This window comes from Diadema antillarum, unplaced genomic scaffold (genome assembly GCF_040938485.1).
Source record: "Diadema antillarum isolate AM-2024a unplaced genomic scaffold, OU_Dant_1.0 seq00002036_RagTag, whole genome shotgun sequence".
Classification (NCBI taxonomy): Eukaryota; Metazoa; Echinodermata; class Echinoidea; order Diadematoida; family Diadematidae; genus Diadema; species Diadema antillarum.
The window spans coordinates 237,665-251,736 of record NW_027272688.1 but is presented as its reverse complement, the minus strand read 5'-3'; the positions used below and the strand labels follow the sequence as shown (position 1 = coordinate 251,736).

General features: G+C 36.8%; 1 protein-coding gene across 1 annotated transcript; it reads left to right on the top strand.

Annotated features, from left to right (window-relative positions):
• Window positions 1-5,112: 5,112 nt before the first annotated feature.
• LOC139713700 (protein Flattop homolog) lies at window positions 5,113-8,963 on the top strand. The gene is made up of 4 exons (XM_071625405.1): window positions 5,113-5,247; window positions 6,204-6,266; window positions 7,204-7,467; window positions 8,062-8,963. Exons 1-4 carry the CDS (start codon window positions 5,221-5,223, stop codon window positions 8,179-8,181), a joined length of 474 nt encoding a protein of 157 aa, XP_071481506.1. The 5' UTR covers window positions 5,113-5,220; the 3' UTR covers window positions 8,182-8,963.
• The last annotated feature ends 5,109 nt before the right edge of the window (window positions 8,964-14,072 follow it).

The window sequence follows — 14,072 nt, the reverse complement described above, 5'->3', positions numbered from 1 at the left end:
TTGCAAATAATCGCAACCCCAAAGTTTTGATGTTTTGTTAAAAGTGAGAACACTGAATCAAAAAACAAAAGCGACCCTGATCGTGACCCAAATTTCAAATTTGCAATGAGAATGACACTGAACTGTCCGAAAACATATTACATTGTACAAATTCATTCATGTGTGCTAGAAAGAAGTGGAAGATATCTAGTATTTTCATTGTTGCTATCTTTAATGTGATCTCTCTTTTTTTAAGATGAAAAAGAATGTGTAGTAGATTTGGTAATATTGGCTGGTGTTTCTGAGGAGTTGGGGCTGAACATGCCTTGTAGAGTTAAGATGAGGCATGTAGATGATGCCGATGATTTGATGGCCCCCAAGGTTGACTGACCAACATTGTATGTGATCCTTTTTGGGGGGAGGGTTGGGGGTGGCTTGAACGGGGGGCATGGACTGGCTAGGTGATGCTGCCTGGTGAATATGTGTTCCTCGTTTGTGGGCAATTTGCATTGTGTTGTTTTGAAAAGAATTGACCATCCCTCTTCACATGTTGAATCTAATCCTCTCACACTTGTCTTCTTTTTCTCTCACTCCTTATCATATACATGATGCGTCTTTTGAGATATTTTGATACTCTTGCTACAAGCCTATTATGTCTTATTTATTACATCTTTGCTCTTGATGCATGCTAAAAGCATTTTTTCCCGTATCCTATTATGACCCTAACGACCCAATCAGTTCATGAACATTGTTCAAATGTTTTTTGTTTTTGCTCAGCCAAAGCTTTTTAGATTTGTGTTTCATCTGTACATGCAAAAAGGATTATGTGTGATACACATCTACTGATATTGAATATATATCATATCATACATCCTACGGAAGGATTATTGATTTTTGTATTCTTTTGTATATGTGTTCCATTTCATTTGTTTTGTTTTGATTTGTTGTTGTTTTTTGTTTGTTTGTTTGTTTGTTTGAGATTTTCATACCCTTTTTGTTGTAGCCACAAGGACTTGTGGCGTTAGCATCATGTTGGGTTCATTTACTGATGATTTGCTTCCTGTTATGTTGTTGCCACCATTTGTTTGTGCCTGTGCAGCCACTTGGCTTTGAAGAACCAAAAACTTCAAAGGCCAAGTTCTTATTATGTTCTTCAAAAAACAGTAATTATTCTATTTTAGTTGTGTTTTTACATTGTGCATATATGATGTATGAAGCAGAACAAGAAACAAACAAAATGATGCAGAGGCTATTATGTTGATCATCATAATATGCGCAAAGAACATGACCTTATCGCTGTGTGGCAAATGTGTATCTTTCATTCATGAATTTGTAATGATGTGATGTTTTTTTGATGAAAGAGATATTTAGCAAATTTATACAGTGGATTCTAAGTGAGTTGAAGTAAATATGTATGTTATATCATGAATAAGAAAATTATATGTTTGTATGTTAACAACTGTAAGGCACATGATACAATTCCGCTTCTATGATCAAAAATAAAATATATATATAACATATTATCACGTTGCAGTAGTTCTTTGCCATGGTGACATCAGAGTGCTTATTGTGATGTGTTGGGATTATCCTTTATGTGTGTTTATGTATATTTGTATTTTTGTGTTTCATTGTGTGTGTCTGTACATAATATATATATATATATATATATATATATATATATATATATATATATATATATATATATATATATATATACACACAATACATATATATTATTTATATGAATTGGTGTGTTAATATGTGTGTGTTGTGTATGTGTGTATGCTCATACATTGTACTTCTCTTTAAAATTGATTTTTTATGAGTATGTTCTAGTGCAAGTATGTGATGTGTGTGTGTGTGTGTGTGTGTGTGTGTGTGTGTGTGTTGGGAGGGGGGTAGGAAGAGAGTGGAATTATGTGTTACTAGAGTAGTTGATTAAAAAGAAAATGAGAACAGGCTTACCAGGTATTATTAATATCTGACAAACCTAAAAAAGTATTGTTTAAATTTCTCCCAATGCCCTGTATGTTCCATTGCTCTAAAAGTGGAAATTTTTGCGGTGTTGAAATTTTTGCACTTTTCACGCAACCACAAACAAGTGCGAAAAATAAAAAGCATGCTAATATTTTTGCTTGCCGTATGTTCCAGTAGTTTTTTATCTTGATTCTGCGGAATTAAACATATGCGAAATTTTTCTTACCCGGCTGAGCACAAAAAATTAGTTGCGTGAAAATATCCACTTTTACACTAAGTGAGTGTCCCTTTCTTTTTGTCTTTGAATAAATTGGCATATTTTATTGGCAATTGGCAATTTTATTTGATGGAAATAATGAAAGGTGAATCAGGGTTTTTTTTTTCCTTTCTTTTTTTTTAAATCACAATGAAATCCGACTATAAACTGAGGGAGGGATAAGGGGTATGTGTGTGTGTCTGTGAAAAGAGGCTGTATTGGGGGGGGGGGGGGCTTTAGCTTGTGAATGTTGCATGAAGTGTCAAACTTGTATTCACTTTGAGGGTGAAAAAGGTACAGCATAAGATCCACTATGCAGTTGTGATTCAAAAAGAAGAAGGAAAAAAAGGAGTGTGTTGCAGTCTGCAAATGGATATTGGATAAGTGAATAGTTTTACACCTTGTGGGACTATCATGAATGTTGTTGATGACAGTGGATACATTATTTTTATCAATGAAGTCAGGGGTAAGAAAGGTAGATAAATGAATGTTTGAATTAATTGGTAGATAAACACTTAAATTAAAAAAATAAAGACTTACGAATGAAGCATACTTATTCTTGGGCGTGTTATGATTGACTGTACATGAATGTGAGCCGTTCATTATTCATGCACAGATCTAGGGATTAATCCATATGGGAAAAGCCCAAAGAACAAGAACCTTTTCATAATATAACACTTCTCTAGGTAAAAAAGGAAAGTTTAATCCAATGAATCTTCTTTTTCTTTCTCTGTCTAACTGTAACATTTGCAACATATCTAAAAGAAGAGTTTGATTTGCAGAGTGAGTTACAGTAAATCCATGCATTCTTGATAATATTCTTGCTCGGATATAAATTTGTTATTTAAGCTGCTATAAAGAATCTATAAAAAAAAAGAAATAAGAAAAAATATGGTAGGGGCTATAATATGATAGTAACTTTCAAAGAATATTCCTTGAAGGCCTATATGTTACAAGTCCATTTTGCGATCAATCTCTTCAAATTCAACTTTGCGTTTGTATGTGTCTGTATTAAAAACGAAACCAACAACATCAAGAAGAACAACAAGAACAGCAATATCAACAACAACAACAGGCAGCGGGTGGTAAGAATTTAGTGGTGTGTGTGCAGTGTATGCGCGAGTGCTCGCATGCTCGTATCATAGAGATGTATACTAATAATATACTAGAGCGCGGACTGCGTGTGGCGCGTACGCAGTGCTCGTGTGCCGAGATGAAGAGGCCGCCCGCCATCTTTGTCCGGGCAAAAACAAGCATCGGTCCGGGCAGCGCAGTAGTGGTGGACACGTGAACACGTATACAACAAGCGCTCAAACACGTATTGCCTTTCAGCAAAAAGATGAGGGGGTCGGAGATGAGAGAAGGAAACAACTCAAAAATTTAAGTTGCTAGCAATCTCTTATTGTGAGTGGTAAAGAAAATGAAAATATAAAAAAATTATTTTATTCTCAACGAGGTAATACTTTCAAGCCGACCAACACGACCATGGTCCATGCAATGCAAAGGGTTCTCTTGGTCTCTAGACTGCCGGATGCCCCTTGTGATACAGTATACTGCGTCAATTTTTGTATTTTTTTTTTTGCAGTTATATTTTTTTTTTCTGTATGAGGGGACTGCATTCTATAGTCCTATCTGTGTATACGAGTGTTTCATTGTATTTCTATTTTTTTTTTTCTGGTGGTGGTGGAAATGAAATAAATCATTTTTATAAGTACGTGTAGGCATATTGGTTCCATGACATATTGATGTTCAAGCTCGAAATGCTAATGTTGAAGCTTACATAAACCCTAACCCAAATCATAACACCCACGGTGACCCTAATCCTAATCCTCACCCTGCCTTTCTTACAAGAACCAAAAGCCCAATCAGACCCATGATGGTAATTCTACTTTCAGAAAGATATCAATGCCGGAGCATATGTCCTGTCACCAGGCATATATTACGTATTCTGAGCTTTTCTCACACTATGTTAGTGAAATTAACTGCTGGTATAGCAAAGGGTGGAGGAACAATTTTTTTTTTTTTTTTTTTTTTTTTGGGGGGGGGGGGCTCAATGGCCAAATAGGGCACTTAGAAATGAGCACTTTTTTAACTTAAAAAGGGGAGTTTTTTTTTGAAATGGGGCAAATGCCCCCTCCCCCGTTCCGCCGACCTTAATACTTGCATATAGTTATGTACTGTATTAGCTATCTATATTATAGTAGCAATATATAGATCGAGAATAGCTGAGGGAGGGCGGAGTGCCCCTGACGAATTTTGCAAGACCTTTTCTTTTCTTTTTCCTTCTTTTTTTTTTTGCCTTGAATCAATCTGTTTAACACACACTATAAATGTAATTTTAGTTACTTGTGAAAGGAATCTCCGCTCCCCTTCTTTTCTCCTGTTTCTACATCCAAAAGCAGCACATGAACCAGGCATTTTGCAACATAGATCTATGCTACTTTAAGTAGAATTTGCGAATTTAAGAACATTTTTCGATTTCCAAACTCCGATGGAGACCTTGGCATAGATGCCAGCCTACTGCCGTTGCATCCCGTCGTCGATCTCCCTGAATGCTCCGTAGCGCTACACGTTATCGGTACGGTCGCTAGTCGAAATTTGCCCGGACCAAAATGGCGAACGCCTCCTTCTATCGGTCACAGGGATTTTACGGAGTCCGCCCTCTAGTGTTCTTAGTATACATCTCTATGGCTCGTATGCAGTGAAAATGGGCCGTCCCCGCTCGCCCAAGCTGTTGGCTTGGGGTAGCTATGGTAACGCAGCTATTGTTGCCCTTGCCCTTTCCACGGCTTCAAGAGCCATATGTGTGTGTCCGTGTATGTACGTAGTTTCTGTGTGTTTACTTGTATTGGTAATGCGTGCGCCCTCACTACATCTCTCACAGCACAGGGCAGTGCAGTGTCTAATCAGGAAGAGAGAGAATCGAGTAAACGTCGTGTTGTACTAATAAACCGGTAAATTTTCGATCGATTGAGTTCTTTACTGCTGGTGCTAGTTACTTCTGAAAAATGTCCTCCCACTTCAGTGCAAATCAGGTGAGTAAACCAAGTAAGCGCCTTCATCGTCGTTCTACGTTTGAGCGGTTGTGACAGCACAGCCTCCCCCGTCCCTAACGGGGTGGGAACCGCAGGCATGGGCGTGTTATTATATGGTGGTAGCTCAACGTACGTCGTCGTATTAAACGAATGGTCTGCATATCCTATTGAATTCCATGGAATGCCTTGGCCTTTGCCAATTTGGCCAATATGGGACGATTGTGTACATATACCTCTTGCATTATCACTGCAGTTTAGACGTCTATAGCGTACTGTGTACGTAATAAGTATGTTAAGGATATTATTGCAGATATCGTCTAACGTTTTTATAGATAGACAATCTACTATCTGATTTTCGAATAGGGTTTTAACTATCTGTTAGATCCCTAACATCAGATCTATTGAATATTGTGCATATCAAAATGATTATGAATTAACTTGTTATGCTTCAGTGTATGCTGTTAAAAAAAAAAAAAAATAGATTAAAACACCTGACACAGGTCATGTCAGATTTTTATGCAATCAGTGTGAATGAGTTTTGAATTTCGTATATTCACTACCCTTGGGCCTTGTAGAGTACAGTACATCGAGACCATTGCCTAACTTTTTTCATTTCTGTGGATAAAGATGTCCTGTCTAACTACTGCAAATTGAGGAATGTTTGCATGCATTTTAATTTCGCGAATTTTGCAAGAGCTAAGATTCCCCGAAATTAAAAAGCATGTGAAAGTTCTTGTCTAGAAATAGGGATCTACGCATTGAATGTTAGAGGCAGCTCGCAACAATTTCATGCCTTGAAAAAGGCCATCGGCTCCAATTTGTGAAAATTTCATGCCGCAAAAATATTGTGTTTTCCAGTATACTAGACTATTTGTCAGCAATATATAGAAGCCTCTAGTCTACTTGACATTAGAGTTTTCAATTTTTGTTTCATTTGTTTTTCACATTGCATGCAGTACGACCAGGCATTCAACAGCAAACGTGGACAAAACTGGCAGATACCTAAAACCTACAAAGAGGTAAGAATATATAAGATGAGATAATTTTATCATATTGCCTATGTAATAAATAATGTAACATGGCACAATTTTGTGATTGGTTCAATTTGCATCATTTGACAGTCATTTTACGTGAATAGAGTACACAGGCATGCATAGGCCTATAGCTCCTCCAGATAACCATGAATTCTTGGAGAGTCAATATCACAACTTTGCACTCCATATTCCAGCAGATTATACAAAAGTACTTGGAATATGGATATTTTAGAATACACTCGTACACATGTGACATTAACATACATATTGTGTTTACAGTGTAGATATAACTATTCGATGTTTAATTGTATCTAAAGGTGATAAATGTCATTCTGAACATCTGCATTTTATAAAAATTATAGTTATCACTTGCTGTTTATAATTTTCAGTGTAAGGGCTGTAAAAATAGGCACAAATTCCTTTAAAGATAGAGTAAAGTTTTCAATATCATTGGCAGCTATTGACTGTGTTGTCACCTATACAAATCCTCAAAATTGTGCATTTTTCTCCATGGATTTTACAACGGTTTTTAACACTTATAATGTGTATTGTAAAACAAAACAAATGAGGACTTAGATATTATCAGAAAATCATCATCAATCCTACATGTGTACATCCAATATATCCTGTATGACTGAATTATACCAAACACTAGTACTTTTAATACATACATAATCACAGATTGGAATAAAGAATACCATCTGAAATTTGATATTTAAGCCAGTGCTGTGACTTCATGATTAAAGCATGAAGATATGATATGCTCTCACGGCCTCTTACTTGAAAAAAAAAAAATCAAAGAAAAACAGGAAGATGTTGAGGGTGGGTAGAATTTGTATTATCTCTAGCAACCTAAAGTTTTATAGCCACTATGTTTAACAGTCACCCATTTTACACAATTTTTTTTCTCTTTGCCCGTCAGAGGCCATCGTGCTACGAGGGGTTCACGCAAATCATTGCAAATGACAGGGGCCATCTCAAGCCAGGCGTGCCCCGCTCCAAGGACTCCCCCTGGGGTGGGTTCGTGGGCACCTGGGACATGCCGCTGAAGATCCCCGGCAACACCACCACGTACATGGCCAGGTCGGGCCAAGCTGTCGGCAACATCGAGACGTCAAAGGCTGAGTACACGGAGTACATGAGGCAAGCAGTGTCACCAGAGAAAAGCATGGATCTGGAGCCAAAGGTTGGTTCAGTGCATCGTAGCACAGTGGAAAGCCATTATTAAAAAAATGATAATAAACACTCAATTGTAACGCCAGTCTGAAGTACCAAACCTCAGGCTTGGTAGCACGATGTGAAACATTTTATGAAGACACAGAATTGTATTGTTAATCATAAGTCCCTCACTGGACTCCCCTGGATCTTAATTGCGACTGAAAATGTTTCACTTCCTAACAAAACAAAACAAAACAAAACAAAAAAAAAATCCTGCAGTGCTTGCCGTGATTGTTTTCATCCTTGAATTGAGAGGCAACTTTACCAATTACATGCAATGTTAATGGAATATGACAAGTATTATGCAGCGATTTATTTTGTTGATTTATCTAATTCATGAAAATCTACTCAAATAAGAAGGCTTGGTCAGCATTTATAAGCTATTTTTAATAGTGAAAGTCCTGAGTTATGTAGACGAAGCAAGAGATTCTTGAAGTCAACTTCATGCAGTGTTTTGTTTTGTTTTTTATAAGCAAGGATATGAAGTTTGATTGATCAAATTGAGCTTTACAATTCATGGATTTATCATTCCACTTCCCTTGCTTTTCAATTGTGCTTCCAGCCTCAAATGACCACGGTCAATCCAAAGACACCCTCACCCACCCCTGCTGCAGAAGACTCCAGGCCCGCCAACCCTAGTCCAAAGGGAGAAGAAAATCTATGCTCTCCACAGGGAGAATAACTCTAACACTCTTACGAGGAGGAAGGAAAACTCAATATTTATTGACTGCCATCAGCATCGTCATAATCAACGGCTGGATTATAGATAGTACATTTCTTCTGTCATTGTAGATCATAGGACTACAGATGAAAGTTGCACTTTGAGTTGTCAATTATGCTGCCCTGTAGAAATCTGCAGAACATGATTTTTGTGAAGATGACTAGTTATCAGGAGTCAGAAGCACCCTGTCAGACTCCACAGCCAGAGGACCAGTCACTCCATATGTTTTGGATAGAGTAAGATGTTATTTTTCCTTGCAGTACATCATATAAAGAGATGATTGTGCACTTAGCTATCTTACAGGACACACTCAGATGTAATTACATATTACGTAGCAGCAAGAAAGTGCAAAAAAAAATTAAAAATGGAAAACATACTATTGTTGTCATAGACCCTTCATACACACAAGAATCCCAAAGATGTAATTTGCTAAATATGCTGATGATGCTGATGGTGTGGGAAACTGCTTAGTTAATTGGACTTTTACGATTCTTCTGTTCATTACTGTCATCCGTATAGGGTATATGCTAACAGGTACCTGTGGATTTGTTAGTTCCTTTTGGTCAAAATGCAGTATGTATTCATTATCATGTTTTAAAGATAAATATACAATGTACCTTGTTTAGACCTTATAGGTGAACTCACAGTGGTTACTGTTTATGGGCCAAGGTTCTGTGATTACAAAAAACAGGACCCCAGCTCTTGCAGCAAAGTTGAGATCAACCATAAATCAGAAAATTAAACCTAAGTCTCTGAATAATCAATGCTGATTGGCTAATGCCTGGATTTTGTTTGATTTGTGACCTATGCTTGATTGCATGCTTTAATGCAACAGGGTCCAGAGCATGAAATATGAACTAAACTCTGAAATGCTGGTTTACATGAAAAAGAAACCTTGAGCCCGTATGTAGCATTTTCTAAGTCTGTGTAACTGGCCCTGTCTTCTCCTTATTTAATATCTTATTGGATATACTTGTGTAATGTTTGCATTGAAGTCATAAGAATTGATTTGGAAGAGACAGACACAATGGGAAAGGAAATGAAATGTGCAGAAGTACTTTAAAGGACAAGTTCACCTTCATAAACATGTGAGTTGAGTGAATGCAGCAATAATAGTAGAACACATCAGTGAGAGTTTCAGGAAAATCGGACAGTCCGTTCAAAAGTTATGAATTTTTGAAGTTTATGCTCACTCAAGGCTGGATGAAAAGACTACTATAGCTTGTGATGTCACACGAGTACAATGATATAAAGAAAGAATAAAGAGAATTCAACATATTTTCACTTTTCTCGCATAACAAAAGAACACTCGACTTCTCTCATTCAGAAGGTGGGGGGAATGATATTACCCTTAACATATGTCAGTAACAAGTCGAAGAAATGATCACTTTATTCAAAAAGTTAGGTTTTGTGAAATTCTCTTTTTATTTTCTTTATATCGTTGTACGCATATGACATCATACACTGTAGTAGTCTTCTCATCCAGCAGTGACTGTGCAGACACTTTAAAAATTCATAACTTTTGAACGGATTGTCCGATTTTCCCTAAACTTTCACTAATGTGTTCTACTAATATTGTTGCATTCACACAATCCACATGTATATGAAGGTGGACTTGTCCTTTAAAATGAAAATCCTTCAATGTATGTAAATATTTTTTATCTCAGATGCAGCCTTGTAAATAAATAGAAATAAAAACAAGCAAAGTCACTAGAAGATCATTCATAACTGTCTATGTCCATCATTTCATATGCAGATATTGTTCTTAAACTGATAAATATTACATACAGTACATTTATAGATATGTGATGCGTCATCACAAAAGCCATATATTGTCAGGAAAATATGAAGAGTTTGTTTGCAAAAACCGATAGGTAAGTCCATTTTTGAAGATTTTTAATTATGGTCCCTGTCATAGTGTACAAAATAATACCTTTTAAATGATATATTGGTCACTACATATAAGTGTGCATTTTTGAAGTTATGGTCAAAAGAAGCAAAAATATTTTCTTTATTTTTCTTGACCTTTTATCGCAAATATCTCCAGTTGGCAAATATGGACTGATCGGTTTCTGCGAATACACTCTTCATGTCATGAGTCTGATTCTTCCAAGTCTACTGCACTTGGATGCTCTTGGAAATGCAAATTAATGTGTGAACACTACAGACAGAACTTGGAGGGAAGAGACTTCTGACATGCTCTACAAAATTCCTCATTTCTCTTTGATCACTGAAGCAAATAGAATGGGGTTTTCTGTAAGATGTGGGCAATGAGTTATAGTTTCATACCCTGAAATTGCATTTGGATTGATTCACTATTTTTAAAGCTACCGTTGCGGAAGGCACCATTGTGATTTTTTGGGACATACGGTACAGCTTTTCATGTAATCTGTCCAGATTCAAGATAATACACTGTAATTCATTAGAGGTTCCAATCTAAATAAATGATGATATTTTCTGCAACAAAATTTCCCGATTAGATTTAATCTATACACTATAAAAATATACATATAGGTTCAGACACCTTTACCATTGTCACACTAGGAGCACGTTTATGGGTGAAACTTTTCAGCATTCAGACTATCCGGTAATCATCACTTTTAGAGGTGCGACTTTGTACCTTTCTGGTCTGACTGTTGCAAATTGCACCCGTAAAGGTGCTTCCAGTGGGACACTGGTGAAGGTACAAAGTTGAACGTATTGTTAGAGTATTATGTTAAACAAAGTCTTGTATTATCTTTCCAGATATGTTTTGTGTGTGTGTGTGTGTGTGTGTGTGTGTCATTTACTTTTTGATTTGTGTAGAAAAAGTTGGGAGATAAGGAAAGAAGAAATGGAGTTAAATTTGAATAAGGAAAATGAAGTCAAAGTGCAACCTCATCTGAAAAGGAAAACAGGCCGTATCAATCATGAAACTAAACAATTATAGGGGGCCCCGGGGGGGGGGGGGGGGGGGGGATTTCCTCATTGACAGACTCATACTATCGGAATATATGATACAAACAAGTAAACATCAGCATTTGGTTCAGCTTCAACCTAATGGTAGAGCCTACGTGGTTGGATTATTTGTTTTGGTACACTGTGTTTTGTTATATCTTGTATTGCTGTAACATTAATATCATTGGTTGTAAAATATATAGGGAACAATCCTATCATTATGTTCTATTTAATTTTAGGTGTTTTATAAAAGGGAAGGCAATAGACACTGTGGATTATGGTACAGTATTGGTGGAGATGAGAGTTGGGCTTTTAACTTTTTGCGAGATACCGAGAAAACACTTCGAAATCTGATATAGTACAGAGCATAAAGAGGAATGAATTATTCAAAGTTTATTTCATGAAAATCGGGTTTGGAATGACTGAAACATCCAAAAACAAAGTAAACAAAGCGATTGTAATAAAGTGTGGGTCCCACACTTTATTTGAATGATATCGCTTTTTTTTTTGATATCTCAGCCATTTCAAAACCAATTTTCATAAAATAAACGTTGAATTCCTCATAGAATTACATGTTCTGTTAAGAGGTTTCTCATTATCTCACAAAAACATATTAGAAACCTGAAAATAGGTCTCAACCAAAACTGTACGATCCCTTCAAGGGCGCTCCAGCCTTTGTTCAAATCAATTAACTTCAGTCAAGGTCTTGTTAATTCAAACATGCGATATTTAATTTTTATGTCACAATTTCAAAAAGAATCGGGAAAATACAAAAGTTGACATATGACATTTTAAATTACTCCAGTAGTATTACATTTTTTTTCTTAACAGAATTTAGCAGAAAGTAAACGTTAGTGAGTACTGCAAGCGACGCCGACCTTGAGAAAATTTCTTAGGCCATGACATTATCATCTTATCTTGTTAGAATGATAAAGTCACTGTAACTAATATTACTGGTCAGGGAAATAACATGCAGATCTGGCTGATTTTAATGAATTTTCAATAATATAATATTTTGCAGTTTTTTCACAAGCTCAAACCTACATAAGTTTCACAGAAAGAGGGCGGTATGCATCAAATTTTGTACAGCATGGTTGCAGTTAGTTTGAGGAAGAATCGGTGATAAGCGGAACGGACAGAGAAAGCGGGGAAAACCGTGGCCAAGGACCTTGTCAAGGTGAATAGGAAACACGTGAGAAAATGGAACCTTTTGAAATGAATTATATTCCCTTCATCGAAGGTAACTATTACCAAGTCGCTGCTGCAAGCTGAGATGCTTTCACTTACTAATAATACCTGCTGCTGCGCAGTGTTTGTCTGCTTGTGGTCCGGTCCCATTCATTTATTATTGCGTTAGTGAAGTAGCGAACACGGGCTAGTAGAACAACAACAGTGTGTAGAAACCCCTGTGTGAAGTCAGTGCAGTGGTACGTGGGCGCTAATTAACATTGAATAATGACGTAGGTTTGCTTTCGTATCCATGTAGATATCTCAAATTCCACAAAACCAGATTGCACCAAAATAACACGATATGCTAAGTTACTTATAAAAATATTAAAGTAGCCGTTTTCCAATTAGTTATAATGTTTTACACCCTGTTTAATCATGTGTGATTGAACCAACATTCAACAAGCAACACAAATCGGTTGGTGGAATTAACGCATCAATCTTGATCCTGTCAATGTATAAATTTAAGTACAATATTGACCGTTTGTTAACGTCAACTTTTGTTTCAAGTCGTCACTCAAAATAAACTCACTCTTTTGCCAAAGACTTTTCATGCTTTTAAAAGCACTTTACGAGAGATCGTGATGTACGCTGCGTGCACAATCTTACGTTAGAAGTAGAACTGAAGTTAACGGAGTAAGAGTACCAGTATTCAGTCACCTACCAGAATTTGGTCACTTATCACTAATCACCAGCCAGTAAGTTTTACTGTCACAACATACGCAAATCACATCAATTCACATACTTGCGCACTCATTCACAACAGGAAAATCCCTTGGCCTTACTTAGTCCCCTCCAAAAATCCATCCCAAATCCCAAATTTCACCGTCAAAAGTGCAGAATCGGCACGACTCTCCAAAAGTGCGCGCAGATTAAGCCCAGTTTTGAGAGTACGGGTCACCGAAAAAGCGCTAAAAATCGAGAAATATATGCCGTTCTCTTGCGGGATTTTTTGCTTATCGCAAGCTCGGAGTGTGATGGTACAGTTGTATCCTCAAAAACGCAAAAGAAAAACGACATTTCCGTACGTGCCGATGCAGTGACTCAATGCACAAGGGTTGAATGCAAGTGCAAGTGCTGATTCCCCAGTATTCGGTTACCAACGGGCGCCGCAACGCCGCCGATGCAATTTTGCACCAACAAGGTAGTGCGCCGCGCATTTTTCAGCTGGCTTGAACATACATTGACTTTGAACGCGTGACCAAATTCTGGTAGCGGTGACCACATTCTGGGGAATTTTCAAGGTGATATACAATTTTGGGATTTTGTGCAATTCTGTGAGATATTTAACAAAATGAAAATTGAGATTTAAGAAATTTGATATATTTCACATACATTGCTGTAGATATGATGTATGTATGTATTATTTTAGTTTAAAAAGTATTGCAGAAAAGCTTAAATGACCGAATACTGGGTGTTTTACCCTACTTTCTGTAGCTGTACAATGTAAAATAATATGCGATAGGGACTCTAATGTTACTCAATGCGGGAGCTAAGAATTAAAGTGCAATGTCCAAGTTTGGAGATCATTCCACTCAGATATTGATCATAGGATCATTGAGCAAAGGCAAACTTCTTTCTTTTTGTTCCTTTTTCAAATGCTTTTATTCCTTAAATAATTTTGAGGATCAAGTCACAGACTGACAGTGTATTTCTTTGAAAATAATTGAATTTTTCTGCAGAGACTA

Excerpts from the sequence above, each read along its gene's own strand:
- LOC139713700 (XM_071625405.1), top strand. The coding sequence starts at position 5,221 with ATGTCCTCCCACTTCAGTGCAAATCAG. Across the intron at positions 5,248-6,203 it reads CCCACTTCAGTGCAAATCAG|TACGACCAGGCATTCAACAG; the intron begins GTGAGTAAACCA and ends CATTGCATGCAG. Across the intron at positions 7,468-8,061 it reads GCATGGATCTGGAGCCAAAG|CCTCAAATGACCACGGTCAA; the intron begins GTTGGTTCAGTG and ends TTGTGCTTCCAG.